The following is a 23,112-nucleotide window of genomic DNA, read 5'->3' on the forward strand; positions in this document are numbered from 1 at the left end:
TGTAGCGAAAGGAAATATATTTGGTTAGCTTGCTTGTTAGCTGGACCGTGAAGTCATCATTAGATCAGGTAAACTACCCTCCTTTCGAAGTAACATAGTCCAACAGACAGATCGTTTGGTTTTCTGTCGGACTAGTCTATTCTTAAAGTGGGGAAGTTTACCTAACCTAACAATGACTTCGCGGTTCAGCTAACAAGCAAGCTAACCAAAAATATAACATTTGGCTACACACTTTATGGAATCTGCTATATTATGTGGCTAATGCAGATTTTGTAAAACACTGTTTGTTTTAGGTTTGTTGTCATGTGTGTTTTTCTTAACTCAGTCAAGGTTTGAGCAAAAGTAAAATATATGATAAAAGAGATGAGTTGCATATTGTTAATTATCCTCATTCAGATGATGACGTTCCCTTGTCATGCGTGTTACCATCTTCTGGTGTTTATAAATCTCTACTTGTACGATTCGCTCGTGTATGTAACAACGTATTATAATTAGGCGAAAGAAATCTATGTTTTACTGACAAATTATAAGCTTATTTTAACTTGCATACACACTTAGTGTCCATTTAATCTTGTTTGTGTTTTGGTTTAGAGATAAAACATCTATGCACATTTATTGAATTGGAAGAAGAACTAGTGACATGGGAAGCAACTCTTCCAACAGATTTGACTTTAGACAATCGCGCTTACATTGTATATTCATCTGGAACAACCGGAAAACCAAAAGGTAAATGTTTTTGAGTAATGCATAATTGTATTTTTTTTTCATCATGATTCAATCAACGCTAGTGAGTGTCTCGATATTCTTTTATCGTAACATCTTCCTACTGTGTTGTGGTACACCACCGAGAAGATAAAAAAACAGCAATAACATCCATGTATGTTTTATTATTTTTATTAATAAAGTGTTTGATTTTAATCTCACGAAATACTTGTCTCTAACTCTTTCGAAACATTAAGGCCTTTCTTTCTTTATGCAAAATGCAGTTCATAAGAGGCTTTAACCATGTTGATATATATTTGCAGATGCTATATTTCTTACTATTGATGCTGATTTAACATGTAAAGGTTGATCGTCAGCATATTTTGATCTTTATGTTGAAAGTTTTTTTTTCAAAAAATCGAAAATCATGTGAAAAGGGCAAGAACTTTTAAAAAAGTCAAATAATGATATCGACCATATGCTTTATAAATCAGATATGTTCTTTCTGTCGTAAGTAACTATAATCCTATTCTTATTCCACTAATGTGACCTACTTAATTAAACTATTTACCGTGTATGTTATAACAGGATCAACACGACGTCTGCCACATGTGGATCAGGATCTATTTAACCTTCAGGAGCATATGCGAGAACCCTAAATATTTGTTTGGGTTGGTTTTGCTTGGTCTTCAGTTTTGTATATTGTTTCTTATATACTGATTTGTGTCTGTTTGTCTTTTTCTCTTTTAGCCATGACGTTGTCAGTTTATTTTCGATCTATGAGTTTGAATGTCCCTCTTGTATCTTTCGCCCCCTTCACCATTAAACAAATATTGTCTTACGAATTCAGTTTGCTGTTCAATCTATCAATTTTTGTATTTATACAACATTGTATTGTAAAAATAATAAAAAGGAGTGACTTGATCTCCACTGGTGTGAACTTCTATAGATCAACGGATTATCGAGCAATCATCTAAGTCAGTTCAAAACCCATCATTATGGATGAAAAATATGAATAAATGATGGTTTTATGTCTTCTATATATCATTCTTCAAAAAGTTTAAAAGTGAGTTTCACAGTTGTGTGTGTGTGTGTTTGTGTGTTACAATAAGCGGGGTTTAGAAAAGGTAGGTAACTCGACGTAAAACTTATTTATAGCTGTTCGTGGTATTTGCTGATTATTTATAACAATTACTTGTTTTTGTTTTTTGTGTGTACAGATATTATAACACATGTACAGGTATTGTTACAAAATTATCATGATAAGTGAATTGCACTAAACAATAGTTTTAAAGTTTTTAACATCTTTAAACAGTTATCTTCAAATCATTTAAATACCTAATTTTTCATTCATATATTGCATAAAAAGGTAGTAAACCGGTTAATTACGGACACATACAGTTGAACTAAATCTTTCAAGATAGGGCATATTAGATTACATCATGGATTTATACAGTTAGAATTATTCGAATATCATGGGTAACGCTTTATCTTAGTTTAAAAAGCCTTGATTACGTTAAAACTACAAAGGGTATTGAAATATAAGTTAAAATATTGTTTTGATAAAAATGTTTATTCGTCTATTATCTTATTTTTAATTTCAACACTGTGTTATTATATGTTAAGTACAGTTTCAGTTGCTTAATAAAGTACTTATGTATCTTGACCCCAAAGGGTGACTGGGGAATAGAAATATGGTCACTTGGTCTTCTCCCGACCGGCAGTAAATTTACGCTTGCTGAAGTGGGGCGTCCGTTTGGCTGTGCGGGATGTATCAAGTTCGCAGTCGCGTCCTGTCAGACTGGGGACGTTAAATCCGATGTCTCGTGTAGAGAGAATGCCACGCTCTTTGCACGTTAAGAACCCTTGCAACAACTCTTTGAGGGGTCCGTAGGTGGCCTGTTGCAAGGCAAAATTTTTGCCCCTATCCGATAAACCCTCATTTTCCAGTGGCTGTCCAAATTTCCCCGACCATCATCCCAGATGGCCACTTTTGTGACAAGACCTACCCATTATATTTATTGTGAACTTGTTCTCGTCCTGAATATGCATGAAATAGTTGCCACTGGACATTAAGCAACAAACAATCTATCAATCAATGTATTTTGATGGTGTTTAAATATAACGCTGTGTAAGATAGGTTATAGAATAATAGTATTGTATAATACAAGGTAAGAAAAAAAAATCCCAGTTTTACAAAGAAATAAACAGTTAAGAATATGAAATTGTTTATGTCCAATTCACTTGAAATATGATGGACAGTGCCTACACTGGCAATCAATCATACCACATAGTCTTGCTTTAATATTGTCAAGTTTAAATATTGTAGTTACTTCTTTTCAAAGACGAAATCAATTTCCATACACATGTCTTTTGAATAACGACTACATTTTAAGTTTACCCTCGGAATTAACAACACATTATGGTTGAGCGTATTACATATTACATGTAATGTATGTCACAAATGCATATGGAATCGATGTTTCCACTACACACACAATCGGTTTGTTGTTAGTAAAAGTTCAGTCGCCGATAAGAAATTAATACGTCAATAAATAAATTAGTATTAACATGAAAAATACGATCAGTAATGTTTATTAATTAATTCCTCAACAAAAAAGAAAAACAACACCAGAAATCAATAACATTTATTAATCAATCGAAAGTTACGCTTATCTATAATTCTAGCGTATATATACTTTCTTTAAATGTATCTTCAAGCAAAACGGGCGTTACATACACTACTATACCAGTTTCCTAAACTTATCTAAACACGGTCTGGAAAATTTGAACGTTGAATCTTTTATTTTTGGAATTTTGGATCCTCAATGCTGTTCAACTTTGTACTTGTTTGGCTTGATAAATATTTTAATATGAGCGTCACTGATGAGTCTTATGTGGACGAAACGCACGTCTGGTGTACTAATTTAAAATCCTCGTACTTTTGATACCTATTTGTATGAAACCGTTTTACCAGATCTGAATCGTCCGCTTAAACTTTCCGTCTTATTTATCCTTTGTATGTGCGGCAAATCCAGTCGATTAAGACTTGATCAGACCAAAATGACTGTTTAAGACAGATATCTTGCTGCTAGTGGTGGCAAAAATACACAAGACTCGACGAGCGCATTAAATAAGTTAGAACTGGTGTCTCATTTCTTTATTAAGAGAGTAACACAGCTATATTCAATTAACTCTAATCATTAATCTAAATCTTTCAAAATCAAATGAAAATAGAAAGTCAATAATTAACATAAGTGCCCTTTACTGTGCAAATCAATTGTCCGATGTCCTTCAAATATAGAAATAGGAACAGATCCAAAAACTAAACTATTTATATGTATTTTCAACATTTTAAATAATGTTATATTTTTCGGTAGGCTGTGATTGACAGTTTGATTGCATGTTTTTCACTATTTTTACATGTAAAATTTGAATATTTTCAATCCCTTCTGTTTATTCATGTTTCATGTTCATGTTGTATATATGATGAAGAAAAAAGATACAAAATAACATAGATTGTCGTTTTATACAAAGATTAACTGTGCAGTTTATAAAATTGTTTAATTTAATAGCTAAAGGAAGTTTTTTTTAGATGTTAATAACATATTAACATTTGCGCGAGAAACATACAGGGAACTTCAATTAATTAATCATGTTGACTAAGAACTTTACAATTGTCAATCAAATAGTGTTGTTTATTTTGGGAGTAAGAACTTATTGCACCATCAGCGCGTAGGAACTGTTTTTTTTAAATTTTCTACACACGTGATCATCTTAAAGGTGTTTTCTGATTTGATGCAGCCAGTTACAACTGCGACCAAAAGAAATCATTAACTTGTGTCTTTGAAATCATATCTCAATCCGCCAAAAGTTAATAGGGGGATGGTGGGTTTTAAATCTTAGCTAGCTAAGATGAGGGAGAACAAACCTCCACAAGCAGTGGCATCGCCTCATTGGTAGTGATAAAACTCTTCATAGAGAACAAGTTTAAAATAATTTACGTGAGACGCATGATTTTTTACTTGTGAACAACGATATACTACTGTTGCCTTTAGTTGTCTTCGTAAGATTTACCAGTGCTAGGAAAAAATGTAAAAGTACAAAACAAGGTACGAATTTAAGGAATCTCAAAAATATATGAAAAAATTAAAAAAGTAAATTACACAACTCTTCTAGAGGTTCAGGTTACATTATTTCAGTTTCATTGGTTAATAACCTGAAAATATCAAATACATTCTTATACAAATAAGTTAATACATGGACAAGTAACTAATAATCTTCTTCCATTCACAAGAAATAGGAATAGATTGACCAATTGATAACAATGATTGCGTGTTGATTGCTCATTTGATCTAGGGACAAATATGTGAAGTATGATAAATTAATGGTTATAGATCTTTATAAAATGATGAAAATTACTAAAATCCAGTGCCTTTTATTTTTTTAGAATATAATTAATTCGAAAACGATGCATCAAGTCTAATAGCAAAATAACTGTAGAAAAATTCATCATTATGGATGAAAAATATAAATAAATGATGGTTTTATGTCTTCTATAGATCATTGTTCAAAAAGTTTAAAAGTGATTTTCACAGCTGTGTGTTTGTGTGTTTCAATAAGCGGGGTTTAGAAAAGGTAGGAAACTCGACGTAGAACTGATTTATAGCTGTTCGTCGTATTTGCTGATTATTTATATCGATCAATTACTTGTTTTTGTTTTTTGTGTGTACATATATTATAACAAATATACAGGTATTGTTACAAGATTATCATGATAAGTGAATTGCACGAAACAATAGTTTTAAAGTTTTTAACATCTTTAAACAGTTATCTTCAAATCTTTTAAATACCTAATTTTTCATTCATATATTGCATAAAAAGGTGGTAAACCGGTTAATTACTGACACATACAGTTGAACTTAATCTTTCAAGATAGGGCATATTAGATTACATCATGGATATATACAGTTAGAATTATTCGAATATCATGGGTAACGCTTTATCTTAGTTTATAAAGCCTTTAGTACGCTAAAACTACAAAGGGTATTGAAATATAAGTTAAATTATTTATTTGATAAAAATGTTTATTCGTCTATTATCTTATTCTTAATTTCAACACTGTGTTATATGTTAAATACAGTTTCAGTTGCTTAATAAAGTACGTATGTATCTTGACCCCAAAGGGTGACTGGGGAATAGAAATATGGTTACTTGGTCTTCTCCCGACCGGCGGTAAAACGCTTGCTGAAGTGGGGTGTCCTTTTGGCTGTGTGGGATGAATCAAGTTCGCAGTCGCGTCCGGTCAGAATGGGGACGTTAAATCCGATGTCTCAGGTAGAGCGAATGCCACGCTCTTTGCACGTTAAGAACCAACAACTCTTTGAGGGGTCCGTAGGTGGCCTGTTGCAAGGCAAAATTTCTGCCCCTATCCGATAAACCCTCGTTTTCCAGTGGCGGTCCAAATTTCCCTGACCATCATCCCAGATGGCCTCTACTGTGACAAGGCCTACCTATTGTACTTATTGTGAACTTGTTCTCGTCCTGAATATGCATGAAATAGTTGCCACTGGACATTAAGCAACAAACAATCAATCAACCAATGTATTTTGATGGTGTTTAAATACAACACTGTGTAAGATAGGTTATAGAATACTAGTATTGTATAATACAAGGTAAGAAAAAAGAAAAATCAATGAAATCTATAGAAGCACACTGTAAAAGACGGACGAAAGATACCAAAGATCATATTATTAATTATTAATACCTAATAAAATCTTTATATTGTCAGTAAATGTCAAATGGGGTTCGAGAAAATACAATATATATGGGGTCGGTAAATTCCATATTGGATAAGAGTGAAATTTGCTGACCTCACACTTGTATAGTATTTGGTCAATCGCGCACAATATAACGAAATTATTTTACCAACTATCTTTAAATCTGGAATTTCGATGAATGCTCTAGTATCAAATTGTTAAAATATTTAATATAACAATCAACATACTTTAATTGGTCTTTTCAAAATAATAGAAAGCCAACAGTGACAACGCGTTAGCTTGTTATGTGATTTTTGCACTTGTTTCAATCGCTCATCATCATTTGCTTCATCTGTTGTCCTAGTGAAATGTTTTAATATCACTAACATCATGAATATCCATATACTAGAATAAACCACTCCCACTTAACTCATATGGAATTCCGATAGTGACATAACATGAATTTTAATTTTGTAAGGGCTGAGGGTTTGTCCACAAAGAGTAGAAATAATTTACGAATAATTTGGGCATGAAATTTCTTGCATTTTATACCAGTATTTTGTTCACTCATAGGATCAATACTTTCATACACTTCACACATGACCTTTATCTTATATGGTAACAGTTATCAGTCCACACTGGAGATTATTATTTTTGTACCAATGGGGAAAGTCTTTGCCAACGGAGGTGCAGTAGTTTCATACCAATCTTAACAAAAAGCTGGTTTTAATTTGAAGGAATAATTCTACCGCATAGTTGCTCATTATCTTCATATAACAATAGGCACAAAACCATATATATTTTGAAGGAATATCGTGTCCTCACATATCATACCACTGGAGACATGCAATCTTCCTTGTTTTATTTTCGTAGGAATAATTTGTCCACACAGAGGAGCAGTATTGTCATACCACTGGAGACATGAAGCTTATCCTTTTAACCAAGATGATAGAGTGGCCTGCAACATATTTTTCCCATGGGAAATGCTGCGACCATTATTAAAAGGTATTTTCTTTAGATGTATTTCTAAATAAACACCTAATGCGTTTGTAAAATTATAGTAGAAAGTATAAGCATCTCAATAAATATATCAAGCTTGATTTTAATAAACATTGTTAAAATGAAACAGCATTTGTGCTAACAAAGTCATCATTATTGATCATGATAATGATATTAATTGGTTAGTTCACCATTTCGTGACAATTTTCTCGAGTCTAATAATTTTCAATCCATTTGTATAAACGGCTGTAGTCAAATTTTGACCTATTTTGCTCCTGGTAGTTTTTAAAAGCGAATACAAACAAGGTGTAAGTATGTTATAAAACCATAACATGCATTAGTAAAAATAACCTGTATCTTCGATGAGTTTATAATGTGATTGAAACAATCTCCCACATTAGCAGGTGTAGTGTTTTGTCAGATTTTTTCAATGTTTATAATTTAATTTTGGTTGTCACACGTCATCTTTTTAACTAAATTATTTTTGTTTATCAGCTCATAGACATGATTGTGTCTTGTGACCGTGACGTCATCAAAGTCTTTTAAATGATTTACTATTTGGAGAAATTGAATGACATTAGAAAATAATGATTGAAATGTCTTGACAATAATTTTATTTGCTATAAACCTAATTAATAAACTAAAGGAAAGAAACGAAAGGTCGAAATTTCACAGCGATCTTTTGATATCGTATAGTAAAAAAATGTTTTGTAAGTTCAAACCTGTGTAACGAAAAGAGAGGACAATACTTTTGGAAGTGTAACTTTTAATGTTAAGAGTTGGTATTTTAATCAATTTGTTGAACAGTGGAATCAAAGCCGTAATTGATTTCTGAGATGTAAACATGCACAGTTCAAAAGTTTTAAAATATTACTAGATTATTCAATCGACTTATCAACACCTAAAACTTGATATTAGATGTTAATTGAAACAAACGTTGTTTTAAACTTCTGAATATATTACAATGCATTTCGCATAAATCTGATAAACATTTCAAAGTTAAGAATTCTATCAATTTTACCCCCCAAAAAAACTTTTAAACGTGTTCTGACGATACAATCTATTGCTTATTTTCAATTTAAAAAAATAAGAAAATATTATAATTTCCAACAAGACACATTTCAAGGAAGTCAAAAGATATAGACCACCATAGGGCCTTCGAAAATGAGTAAAACCAGTACTTCATAGTCATATCTAAAATTCAGCTTAGATACAAGTAACTTGAATTTTCTGTGGCTTGTTTTTCAGGAATAACAATGAACATCATACCAAGCACAACCATCTATGATCCATATTTACTGTGTAAATACATTAACAAAAATAAGATTACACAAATGATGTTCACGCCGTCGCTTTTAGAAACAGTTATCAATACTCCGGAATTGATATTGGAGGAACTCAAAAGTTTGAGGTAAAATATAAATATTTCACTTCATTTTTTTTCCGTTAGCTATTTGCGTGACATATATCAAGTTAGTATACAGTATGACTAGTACTACCACACTATTAACTTGATATAAAGTTTGATGATAATGGTACAAAAGTCAGACGCGCGTTTTGTCTTAATAAGACTCATCAGTGACGTTCAGATCAAAATAGATATGAAGCCAAACAAGTACAAAGTTGACGAGCATTTAGGCCACAAATTCAAAAAAGTTATGCCAAATACGGCTAAGGTTATCTCTTAGTGGGATAAGAAAATCCTTAGTTTTTCGAACTTTTTTTTTAAATAGAACATTTATACAAATTACCCTATAATTGATATTGATGTCAACACCGCAGTCCTAACTACTTGGCTTGTGATACCCTCAAAGACGAAACGTCCATCAGCCGTGGCATCGACCCAGCGGTGTAAATAGTTATCAAAGGTGCCAGGATTATCATTGAAGACACCAGACGCGCGTTTCGTATAAATAAGACTCATCCGGAAAAAATCGGGTCACCATTTTTTTTTGGTACATTCATGTATCAAAAGAAATAAAGTCACAACATTTGCTTTTATGAAAATTACTTTATTTGAGTTATCTCCCCTTAATGTGCAAAGTATTTTTGACAAAACACACAATTGTCTATATTTACCTCAAAATTCTCTTACATAAATCACATATTACTCTCAAATTTTGCACATTTCATCAGACCAACTTCATCTGCTACTTCAGAATCCAAGATGGATGAAGACATCCGAGCCAGCTTTAATACCTACAGTGCAAGCGAAGGCTATCTAGTCAAGGTCATTAAATACTTCCATCATCATAGCTAAAAACGAGAAAACATCATATTTTCTATTGCTCAATAAACGAGTTTTTTTCCAATCAAATAACTAGCTCTTAATATCCGTATATTTGAAAATGCTTATGTAGACTTTCTAGCTAAGTACTATTTAATTTCAGGCAAATTTGGATTTGTGGCGAAGTTGTGACTACAGCGTTGTTTGCCAAATGTTTCAAGTTATTGCCATTGGTTCAGTTTTTGAACCTCTATAGTACATCAGAATGCCATGACGTTGCCTGTCAGGATTTGAATAGTTATTTGGAAAAAAATAAGGTTAGATTTTTATCACCTCATCGATAGAACACGTAGAAGTGAAGATAGGTATACTCCCTTGAAATGTTTCATCAAATTCCAGTCATGCGTTTGTTTGTATTAAACAGTCAGCTTTGCGATCAAGATTTGCCTTTTCGAATTGATCTATCTTATCGATATTACACATGCAATAAATTTTACAATTTTCGCAAATAACACTTACAAGTGGTCAATAAACCAAGTCAACTATCAGGCTGCCTTGCTTTGCATAAAAAGTGACAAAAATGGACAGGAGAACGCTTGACGAACAATGAAAAATAGCTGAATGTTGTTACGTGTTGTTATTATGTGGTGAAGCTAGTTGATGAGAAATTTAAATGTAACGTCATTTATGAAGTCTATGTATGTGGTGCATTCTTTAAGATTAGGCAGGGAACACAAATATTATCACTTATGATTTATTTCTTTTTACTGATTTTTGTATATTTAGAATTTATTGACCGAAAGACGGGTTTGTCCAGTTGGTTCAAGTTTACCTGGTGTTGACTTCGTTCTTATTGACAAAGACAACAAAATACAATCCACTGGAGGAAAAGGAGAGGTATATGAATATCTAAAAACAAATGTTTGCTTAATCATGTTCATTGGTATTAAACTGATAACCGTCACTGGAATTACGATTTCCACAATATGGCGACGGCATATAAGGCTAAAATCTTTAAAGTGATTTTTTTTCAAAAATGAGGCATGTTTTTATCAATACTTAGTCAGCTGCAAGGTTTTTCTATACCACTTCAACCTATTTGAATCGAAACGGTGCACTGAAATTGTCTAAGCCGCGCTTTGAAAAAAAAATTGCCGTCGGAAGATAATTGTTTTTAGGAAAAAAATACAATTGTCAATTCTATGTTATAATCTTTAAATTCGATCTTTTAAGCATATCTCCAACACTAAAAAACTATGTTTGTATTGATATTTCATACGATTGTTACGAAAGTAAACAGATACGCTTTTATCAATGATCACTATATTATTTTCTACTCATGAAAGCGAATACCCTATGAGTTCTAAGTGTTAAAGTTGAAATCATCATATGGTTAATTTTACGTAGTAGAGAATTGATAAGAAGTACTAAATTCGTAAACGATAACCAACAGCGACTTTTTATGGAAAAGCTAAGTGATCATGGTATGATATCATTTTAATACTAAAACCAAAAGTAAGCATTTGCTATGATAAAAAGGGAAAAGCCTTGTACGTTAAAAATGATAAGTGCAATGTGTACATGGATGTTTATTTTATCAAGGAATTGTACTAATAAGTAATATTTACAATTCCTTAATTTTATAATCACCTGTGTATATATTTTATTAGATAACAAAAAGACTAAAATACTGTTTATTGACATGCATTGACAGATATACGATATAAGAGTGATATTTGATTAATTATTTTTATCAGTACTCGTGGTCTAGTGGTACCATGCATAGACTACAGACTTAACCGACGAAAATACGCGCGAGTTCGAACCTTTTATTAGTCACTCGTTTTTGAGAAGATAACATATAAGTTAAAAGTTAATAGTTATGATATAAGTTATCTTAAGTTAACATGGTGGTCAGTGGATTCTTGAAAAATAATCTTCTGTTAGAACAATAGACTGACGTCAGAAAAATGGGTTAAAGATGCGATAAATAGTTGGTTGACCGGAGTTGTAGCTGTTTAGTCTTTAGTATTTTTATATTGAGTTTCTTGTACAATTGTTGTCTGTTTGTTTTTATCTTTATTTGTCCGTCGTAGAGTTGTCCGTGTGTTTTCGACTGGCGCAGCTGTATATCTCTCTGGATTCATTTGCCTCTCTCTTGCTTATTATGGTGTCCTCCTTTGTAAAAGTAGCCGTTTTACACTGATTTTTGCATTCCTACTCGACACCATTAACATAACATGTCCTGAACGTAGCTGTATTACGTCATATATTTTCATTTCAGCGCTTAAAGAAGGTTTAGGAATTTTTCATTGTGTACGGTTACTATCTTAACATATTGGTATGGATGTTCCAATATATGGCGGAATAATTTGTAACTATATACATAGTCAGTTCCGAATGTATTAAAGAATGTTTCAATAACAAATGTTAATCTTAATTATTTACAAAAAATACAATACAGATCATTATAATACAGTCAAAAGAAAAGAAAACATTGGATATCAGAAAAAAAAATACAAACAATGATTAAATATTAAAGGTTTTCAAAGTATTATCTTATTGCTATCTATCCCAAAATTAAAACATCCCAAAATTAAAACATAATTTTTTTCACTTTTGAATTTAGAAAATATATTTTTAAGATCTATGTTGGAGGACCAACTTTATCCCATGGGTATCTTAATAGACCAAAAGTTGAAGAGCTAAGATTTATAAGAGTGCCAGAAGGTGTAACAACAAGTCATGGGAACCGACTTCATAGGACTGGAGACTTGGGATACATATTATCTGATGGAACATTAGTGATTTGTGGCAGATGTGAATCATCTGTCAACATTAGAGGTCATTCCGTAGATATACAGGTATATTCATCGAGATTAGTCAGGTGCTTTTTCTGCATTTTGTACTGATGAATAAAATTATATTATCAAAAAATACAGGATAACTGTCTATTTGTAATGAAACAGTTTGGTATATTTTTTTTTTACATTAGCTTAAAAGCGTATTAAGGCGACAGTAATCTTATAACATTTTAATTAAGTTGAGCCATGAAAATAGTTGCAGCAACAATATGAGCTAGTAAGTATTTTGAGAATCTTTTGAGCATGTATTGAAAGTATTATTTACAAATCATTAACATGTCTTTGCGAAGTAGCTAGAATTTTTTCCTAGCATCCCAAACATCACCAAACCAATATAATGAAAGATCAGGTAGACACTAGCTTTTCCTTGGAAAATGAACATTTCCAAAAGATATCTTGAAAATATTTGAATGTTCAATAGAGTTGAATTTATGTGATTTTTTGCAAACGCTTCAAAACTTTCAAAAAGAAAAATAATTTCCACTCGAATAACATAGTTTAACTTGACACTAGTAACGTTTGTTGTTACAAAGAAATGTCCAAAGGACAATTAATAAAAAAAGAAGAATTGCAATCTTTAAATTCAAAAAGCAAGATGCAGTTTTAATATGTTTTGTTCGAAACTGATGCAATGCGAACCCTCAAAAACCACCTCTGAGATAATCCATGTGGTTAACAAAAGATATAAAAAGATGTGGTATGAGTGCCAATGTGATAGCTCTCGATCCAAGTCACAATTTTTGAAATTAAATGTTATAGGTCAAAGTACAGTATTAAACACGGAGCCTTGTTTCACACCGAACAGCAAACTTGTAAAGGACCCCCAAACTGTCTTACCAATATAAAAAAAGTATGCACTAAAGAATATAGTGAACATAACGAACATAAATTTAAACTAATTGTATCATACATCCTTCGTATACAGGGATTGAAGACAACCATAAGTGAATGTAAAGGGGTGACTTCCTGTGTAGTTTTAGTAAAAGGACAGGAAGAAAAAGACAAGTTCCTGGTGGCATGCCTTGTACAAGAAGAACACACAACTACGAAAGAAATAAGGGATTCACTCAAACAAAGAATACCTTTTCATATGATTCCATCATATTTTGTACCTTTGAAAAGGTATTTTTGAATTTTCTCCTAGATGCTATTTTCATTTACAAGTATTCTGAAAAAAAAATGCACCAATTGGAGTGTTCCAAAAAGTAAGATCACAAAAATACTGAACTTAGAGGAAAATCAATTCGGAAAGTCCATAATCACATGGCAAAATCAAATAACAAAACACATCAAAAACGAATGGACAAGAACTGTCATATTCCTGACTTGGTACAGGCATTTTCAAATGTAGAAAATGGTGGATTAAACCTGGTTTTATAGCGCTAACCCTCTCACTTTGATGACAGTCTCGTCAAATTCCTTTATATTTACATTGATGCGTAAACCAAACAGACACAATAAATAAAATAGTCAAAATATGGGTAGATCAGTCATCATCGTATAACAATTTTTAAAGGAACAATTTAACAGAAAACAAAAACATCTATCTATAAACACATTCATTGAATTGAGTGTCTGACGTCAGAAAATTTTATACATCACATAAATTTGTCGTTCAATGTGCATACAATCAATTTTAAAATTTGCATAGGTAATGTTAGCATATAGGGTTAAAAAATCAAAAGTATGTAAGAATAAATATCAGAAATAGACCGAAATTAAAAATAGTCCAAAAGTTATATACAGAATTTATCAGAATCCACAAATAGTAAATTCCACTACGCTATTGAATGATTTTGACGTTTATGGTTCAACGTATTTTGTAATTCATAATAGAAACATATCATAATGACATAAACTAGAACAATATCATACTGACGGGATCTTTTAAAGTACAGAGTCACGTTATAAGAACAAAAGAAATACAAAAAGTCGCATATACAAAGCACGACACCAAAAATTCAAAGACAATACAAACACATGGACGAGATGTACAAGTACCGAGCCACGTCAAACGGATATCTCATAAAACCATTCAACAGTAAAAGTAATATTAATAATAGAACAAAGACAAATGAAAGAACTATAAAACATATTATTATGCTATTAAAACTATTAAAATGATAAACAACATCAGTACGCAGAATCTATACATCAAGACCATCATGTATTATTTGTGAAGTTGATACGGAATATTTATCAACAAGGTCTTGGTACCTTCCGATGAACTTGTTTAGAAAAAGGACGAGACGTTCTTTGACATACCCCTGGTTCATTACCTTTCTACTCAGACACTGATGACGTTTTACAAAGTCTGAGTAGGAGCTGCAAGTTCTTGAATATCGAATAAGTTGGGAAATATATATCCCATATGCAGGCGAAATTGGTATATTGCTACTAAATAAGGTGGGGGAAATTTATAATTTCAAAATTAAAATCGTCTCGTTTGTCATAGATTCTGATACTGAGATGACTGTGTAAGTCAAATTCGAGATATAAGTCTAAAAATGAGGCGGAGAAAGCCGTGTCTGTTGTTTCTTTAATCTCTAGTTCTGGGGGATATATTAATGGAACCCAATCAGAAAAGTTCGGATTGTTTATGGAAAGAACATCAATATATCTGAAAGTGAAATTAAATTATCTGGCTTCTTTGATCCTCTTTTTTTGTCAATTGTCTGGAGGAACTCCAACCCTTTAATGAAAATTGAGAAAAAAGCAGCAACTATAAAACAGTGTTAAATACATATTATATAAATACAGAATTTGGTAATATATTAGAACATTGATTTATGATTACTAGTATATAATGATATCTACGATTATTATCTATAAGTTTTTTACCTACAAAACAATAACATTTATGCAATAATAAAACTCAGAACATAACTTTGTTAGAGTGGATGCTATTTCTTTATAACTTAAGTACCAAGAAACTAAATCGTTATGACAAGTTTGTGACTTACTTACATTCTAATGATGAGTTTTGGAAAACGGAACTTTGAAATGTTTACTCACTGTTGAAAAAACGACTAATTCTCTTCATCGACTGTGAAGTTTGACAAGGGTATGTAATGTTGTGTGTCATGAACTGATAAAATTAAAAAGAGAAATGGGAAATGTGTCAAATAGACAACAACTCGACCAAAGAGCAGATAACAGCCGAAGGTCACCAATTTGTCTGAAATGCCCGAAATTTTCTCGACCTAAGCCATGCGTCTGCAGGCCCCTTTACAAAAATGGATTTTAGTTTTAATAAGTGCTTATGGACGTCATCGTAAACACCGAAATGTATTAAGAAACAAAAGTTGAAAATCATGCAAGACTAACAATGGCTAGAGGCTTCTAACTTGGGACAGACGCAAAAATGCAACCGGGTTAGACATGTTTTTTTAAGATCACAACCCTCTCTACTATACTTCTAATTAATGAGAAAAACAATCACACAACAATAAGCAAAGTAAAACACATATTAAACACAACAATAGGCTAAGTAAAACACAGATTAAATGACGTCCGAGTCCGATGTTAGAATAGGTAACAAAAGAAACTATTCAAGATAACAATGATGTAAATTATCAAATGACTACTACCAGTTACTATTATTCCAGCTCTAGACATCAATTAAACTAATATAAAGATTGTCTCGCCATCATATGAATATCAAGTACAACAAAAAAAGTGAATTGATATTAAAGTCAAAATATGATTTTTTTTTATGACCGGACAACAGTTTCGTAACTCCAGCCCTTCATAAATATGTTGAATGGTTTTTCTACATGCATTGTTATATCAGATTTGTTTTATTACAAGAAAGAGTACAAGAAAAATCTACTAATTCAAACATTTTAAAATTGTAGACTTCCAATAGTAAAAACAACAGGAAAAGTAGATGAAAACGCTTTATCAAAGACTGACGAAGAACTAAAGAAATACCATAATCTTACTGCAACTCAACTGACTGACATGGAACAAATAGTTGATAATATCTGGTTTGAAGTCCTTAACATTCGGGGTATACACTTTGATGACAACTTCCATGAATTAGGAGGGTTAATATTTTTAACTAATAAATTTGTGAATTAAATGCATGCGTTACTCAATAACTACGATATTCAAAATGTACATTTGATATTTTCTCTATCGAACTTTGTAAAGTTAAGAATACAATAAACAAGTGCGTTTTTTTTTTATATAAAGCCTCGGTCACACCTTAACAGATAGCTCCAACGGCTCCCTAACGAATAACTTTTTTCAATCCGTTCATGTCCGTTAGACGTCCGTTCATATCCTTTAGATGTCCGTCCATATCGGTTATATGTTCGTTTAGCGTACGTTTTATCCGTCGACGTTTGTTCTGTTCGGTTGAAAATTTTAAGGATGTTCAAAACTATGAAAGGACGTCCAATGAATGAAATGTCAGTTAAATGTCCGATTTGCATCCGATTTGTACGGTACTCGTCCGTTTCGTTTCCGTTCTTTATCCGTTACTTGTCCGTTATACATCCGTTGTAGGTCTGGTACACACATTCACGAACGGCCTTCTACTGGATGTTTATCGGATAAAAACGGGCGTTGAACGAATGTGAAATGGACTTATACCGGACGTATAACGGATAAAACGGAGGATGAACGGATCTGAAACGGATAAATGCTAATTGAAAATTTCGCTTCAATAATGCCAATTATTTGTGTGTCAGATTTCTTGAGGTTAACGAATTTTCATTATTCATAAGGCCAATTAAAATTAATGGATAGATTTTCATGCACGCCCGCCCCTCCGAAATCGTCCCGCCCCGATTTTTTTTATTTTCAAAAAATTACGATTTCCGGATTTTGTTCATTACCGTTTCCAGTAACCGTAAAAAATTTTGTTTCCATCAGAACTTCCTGTTTCAAATTTCGGTTTTCGTATTTCTTCGAGTAATTTAAAATGATTCTGCAGCTCTATGATGACAAAATCATCTACCGAGAATAGAGATTAATTACGAGAAGGGTATAAAATAATCGGTTTACAAGTAATACGCTGTGTCCAAGAACGCAAATCGCGGCATGACACAAATTTCTGTGGTTAGAAAACCGTTTGATTTTTTATTGATAAAATGACTTTGTGACAGAAATTTTGGACTGTGAATTATATCCAAAGAGAAAGAACCGTGGAACACATTGGTACAAAAACATAACTGGATTAAAAAAAATTGACACAAGCACGAACTTGTTAGATTGATGACAGTATAATGAGTTCAAGAAGTCGACAAACATACACTTAGGTTTACCCATGGCTATTGTTTTTTTTTGTTGACAAACAGCAAACACCTTCTGTCCCAGTACCCTCAATAGAGTCATTAAACAACTTCTTCTTTTTTGTTAAGTTCCTGTTTTACATATTAATTATATTTGCATCTATAAGAAGATTCTTAAAACACCAACCCTATTATTTTCAAAACTGTTTGAGTTTTCATTTTATTTAGTACTCATAATTCTTTTATTGCATACCAATGCATATTTGTTTCATTTTATGGAGACAAAAAAAAACATAGCTTAGAAAGACAAATAAATTTGGTGAAGATAGTCGAACTGAAGAGAGCATTTCTCTATGTTTTTGCTCTCTACTAAAAATAGGTTTCTAAAGCAGCAATTACATGTGGAACAGTGGTTGCCAGTCAGAGGTATTTATTTACCTTTGAAAAATTATATACGATTCCTTATACATGTATATACATGATATATTAAAGCTTATTATTACACTTGCATATATGAAGAACAAGTCACAAGAGGGTTTCATAAAAAATAAAAATTAAAATATAAAATCCTCCCACCCGCCCCATTTTTTTCAAAAATTTGGATGAAAATCTACTAATTAATTTTAGTTGGCCTAATCGATCTTACCGTAAGGGCACGTCTTCACTATCAAGCAGCTCATATTCATGCCAGACACTACCCTTTCGTGGCATTTTGAAGAACAAACATACACCAGTTACACAGAAATATTTTGAATATTTATGCAATTTACAAGTATTATTATTGCCGCCTTTGATTTTTCCGTATATCTTGTTCATCCTTTTTATCGTGTAGGCTTCCGTTAGGTGTCCGTTTTTGTCTGTTCTGTCCGGTATGATTCCGTTTCTCGTACGTTGCATACCCGGTGTGTGTCCGTTATGCATTAGTTACTCGTCCGATGTATATGGTCACTACATCAACAGACTCCCAATGGATAACAATTTGGTCAATGGACAACTTTTCTTTTCATTCGTTAGCCATCCGTTCGTGGTACCCGGCAAGGTGTGACCACAGCTTTAGGATCCGTTTAATCAATTATCACTTCCGAACACATGTATCTGTAAATAAAAGCCTCAAACAAAGAATGTAAATTACTTCAATGTTTATTTATCGGAACATTACTCTGCTACACCACTTTGCGAATATCATACAAATAACGACGCGATGCAACCAAATTGTTAAAACTGAGATGTTGAAATATTCTGCTGTAAGTGTAAGTGGTAATCAAACTAATATCACTTTTAAATGTTTACCCTGCTGATGTCCAATGATTACACCTGTGATACTTTTGCTGTTTGCCTTTACGTGTATGTTTCAAAGTACATGCACACGAGGATAACAGTGTTAAAATTGATTGCTTAATGTTTTTAATAGATAAAGTTATATTTGACACTTTTATCCCAATATTTTGTATAATTCATTACATGGAGAAAGGAAATGGGGAATGTGTCAAAGCGATAACAACCCGACCATACAACAGACAACAGCCGAAGGCCACCGATGGGTCTTCAATGTAGCGAGAAAATCCCGCACCCGTAGGCGTCCTTCAGCTGGCCCCTTAAAAAATATGTAGACTAGTACAGTGATAAAGGACGTCATACATAGATATGAAAGTTTATGAGTTTTGATAATTGATTCTGGAATTTTATGACAAGTCAGAGCATTTCTGCAGGAGTAAACAAACAATAAATACTATCTATTAATTAGAACATGTAGAACGAAAGAAACAAGATACGAAACAAAAATTGAGAGAATAACATTTAATCATTAAGGAACTAGACAGGGTTGGTGATTTGCACTAGACGTGATGCTAAGCACATTTTCATCTACAACAATTTAATGAATTAATCCACATAACAACAAAAATCATAAGTCTTAACTTTTTAAAGATTATCTAAAGATAACATTAAATTAAATAAGTCACTATATCAAAATTGTTATACATTTGAGTAGTTAAATGTATAATACATATTTACAAATGTGTATCATGTACAATAAGTGCGCTATCTATTTTTTAAATACATGTAACTATATGATCAACTCATACGATATGGTGGTATTGTTCATGTTGTTATTGATAGCAAATCCAAAGGTTTAACCATATAAAACCGGACAAGACCAGTTATCTTACATTTTATTACTAGATAGTTTTCAATTAAGCAACATCTGCTAAATTTTTGTTTTAAGGAAGAATTCTTCTGACGTTTCAGTCTCATCCAGTCTCATTGAAATCTCGTTCTGAAATTATTTCCAAAAACAATAGTCAAAAGTGGAAAATAGCAGTGGATTTGATAAATATCATAATCGAATTGTGTATTTCAAATACGTAGTTTCTGAGTAATAGCATTTTCTGATTATATTACTAATCTAGTCAGTTTTTTTAGTGAAAATTTTGAGAGAATGTGTGAGGGTTACAAAAAATGATTTACCAGAAACATGTACATCCCTTATAACTTTTTCTTTTCAAATTTCTTAGATACTGTATGTATTTTTTTTTTTTTTTCAATCATGTATATCAAGTTGAAATAATATGTATTTCGTTCTCAAAACTGAGAAAAATTCACAAGTTTACAAAAATGACAACATGGTAAATTTGACACGAAAAGCATCAAAATATGTTAAAATTTCTTATATTAACACCTACCAATAGTGTTTCTTTAGTTGAATTTATTCAGATTGGTCCACTTCATCTTTATTGAGAGCATGAAAACAAGTTTAATTGTAGAACTGTGATTTTTTTCACGATAATTGCCCAAAAATGGGTAAAAATTGATGAAAAATGGAAAAATCATCAAAATTATGTACTTTCAAAAGGCTGAAGCAAAAAAAAGTGCACCACCATATGATTGTTTCTTCACTTACTATTTTTTATCAGTCATATAACCCCAAAAATCAGGTTTAGAAAAAAAGTTTTATCTAGAAATGTGTGGCTCCTCAGAGGTGTACATCTTTAACTTCATCATGTTCATGATCGTCAGCCTCAATCATTTTCCAAACATGTCAGACTATACTCATGCATTCCTTGTTCTTTATTTGTATGGGAATATTAAGATGAACCATGTTTTGTTTCCAGAAATTCGTTGCTCGCTGCAGATCTTATGACAAAATTAGAAAAAAAATTTCAAGTTGATCTACATGTTTCTGACTTATACATATACACAAACATTAAACAACTGAGTCAGTATATAGAAGCAAAGAAAAACAACAAGACGGAAGAGCTCATTAGATCCGAATTGACAGTTAATCTCAAGGATGAAGTCAACAGACATAAGTTGAGGAATATAAATAGGTAAGGAGTGTTTAATGTTTCAAAATTTGTAAAGTAATTTCATCTTATTTATTCTATTGCTGTTTGAAATTATTTGTTAAAGGGTGTCTGCAATAGCATATTTTTTGCATTTGTTTATTTTAGTGAGTACATGTACTCATAATAGTATTCTGAAGAAAAAAAGAAAGATAATCTGGTTCACAAAGTGCAATTTTGTGAAGTGAGCTTCGCTTATCTGATGATTTACACAATGGGATATCTTTCCGGTGTTTTGTGTTATCGTTTACTGCGGATTCTATAACATGTATAATTTCTATTTAAAACGTGTATACATATATCATCTAAATGCTTGAACATATTATTTTCGTTAAAAATACATTTCTGGTTGTTGGTAATAATTTCTTGCTCAATTTATACATGTTACAGTACTTTTTTCAAAAAAGAAACAAATACCCCCTTTCTTCCCCTTCTTCTTTATGTAAAAATAAATTTCCATTTTCACACTTACATGAAAGAGAATATTCTGCTGTTTTATTTTTGATAGATATTTTAAGTTTTCATTAATCATTTATTGTTATTTTAAAAATGAAACAAAAATACTCAAGTCTGTTGAATCAAAAGAATATGTAATAATGGAACTGCTAAATAAGGTATTTGCATACTTTGTTGTTATGAGCTTTCTTCATATTGTTTTTGTCGTTGAACAATTATTGTATAATTTAAATAATCCCATGCGAAATTTTCTGCCTTGAAACCGACTATACTGACTATGTACACTTAAAATTGCATGCTCATCTAGATCTTTTAATATCAAATAGAATTAGTAGACATGGGTAACTAGTCTTTATAATTTAACAAAATTACATTTTAGTAGAAAACTGTTTTAACGTAAATTAAGCTTCTTAGTTAGGGTTTTTCCTTTCCGAATCGTTTGAGAATATTCCAAGATATTGTAAGTCAGGTCGTAGAAGAAGCGAAACGATATCGCAGGAAGGTCGTGGGAAAATAGGAAAGTTCGCTGTACCATCGTATAGCGAGGGTGTAGGGAAAGCTTAATTATTGTCGCTGCTGGTGGCATGACCGTGCTGTTGTCGATAATTATAAGTATTAATGACAATTGGAATTAGTTAGCTCGCGGAATGAACGGGGTAAGATCGTAGAATTATCGTAGCAAGAGCAAGCTATTATCGTATACAGAGCGTGGTAATGTTGTGCTGCAAGTGAATACCTCGTGATATGGTCGGAGTGGGAACGTGATTAACCTATGAAGATCATGATAATCGTGAATAAGCGTGTTTAATCGTAGCGGGCTCGTTGAAGAAGCATACTGAGGACGTAGTAGCATCGTGGAAATAACAATTCCGCTCATACCGTGACCTCACTCTAATCTGAATTTGTTTTTATTGACAATCAAATTCTAACTGCGACACAACAACGTGATGCGATCTTAGTTTACTGTGACGGAAGATTTCTTTGTGTCTGCTGTGTTATTGTATTCTGCTGATACAATATCTTACAAGTTATGAACACATATTGTCTCCATCAATGCAGGTTCTAAATTTCTTCGTCATGTATTACGTTAAAGGTACATTATTTTAACATGGGTATGTATGTTTTAAAAATGTAATTTAATTACTGATTTTTGTAGCTTCGATCAAAAAATAAAAGCTTTCTGGTATCAAAAAAGTAACATAGATAATAACAGAAACTACACACATGGAAAAGTTTTACTGACAGGTGCTACTGGATTTCTTGGATCTTTCATACTGAGAGAACTGTTACTACAAACAGAGGTAATGCTTAAGCTTAATCATTGCAACAAAATTATTTCAAGAGAAATCTTAAACTTTTTAAAATCAATTTTGAAACAAAAAGATGTGGCATGATTGCTACTGCGACACATTTGGATACGATTCATCTATATTTATTCACGTGTTATTTACTGAAATACAACACATTTTGTCGTGCAATGCTGGATTAACAATTTAATTCGCTTAGTTTTTCATTTTTTGTATC

The 23,112-nt window shown here is 32.0% G+C and overlaps 1 protein-coding gene across 1 annotated transcript in view; it reads left to right on the forward strand.

Moving 5' to 3' along the window:
• The window catches only part of LOC143042345 (uncharacterized), a 44,357-nt gene that overhangs the window by 6,360 nt on the left and 14,885 nt on the right, over window positions 1–23,112 (forward strand). Inside the window, exons 3-12 of the mRNA XM_076214621.1 lie at window positions 592–726; window positions 7,335–7,466; window positions 8,709–8,871; window positions 9,851–10,004; window positions 10,474–10,584; window positions 12,333–12,551; window positions 13,477–13,673; window positions 16,409–16,600; window positions 20,902–21,117; window positions 22,745–22,889. Of these exons, the coding sequence (XP_076070736.1) occupies window positions 592–726; window positions 7,335–7,466; window positions 8,709–8,871; window positions 9,851–10,004; window positions 10,474–10,584; window positions 12,333–12,551; window positions 13,477–13,673; window positions 16,409–16,600; window positions 20,902–21,117; window positions 22,745–22,889 (1,664 nt within the window). The remainder of the gene's footprint in view (window positions 1–591; window positions 727–7,334; window positions 7,467–8,708; window positions 8,872–9,850; window positions 10,005–10,473; window positions 10,585–12,332; window positions 12,552–13,476; window positions 13,674–16,408; window positions 16,601–20,901; window positions 21,118–22,744; window positions 22,890–23,112) is intronic.

Source organism: Mytilus galloprovincialis, chromosome 8 (assembly GCF_965363235.1).
Source record: "Mytilus galloprovincialis chromosome 8, xbMytGall1.hap1.1, whole genome shotgun sequence".
Taxonomy (NCBI): Eukaryota; Metazoa; Mollusca; class Bivalvia; order Mytilida; family Mytilidae; genus Mytilus; species Mytilus galloprovincialis.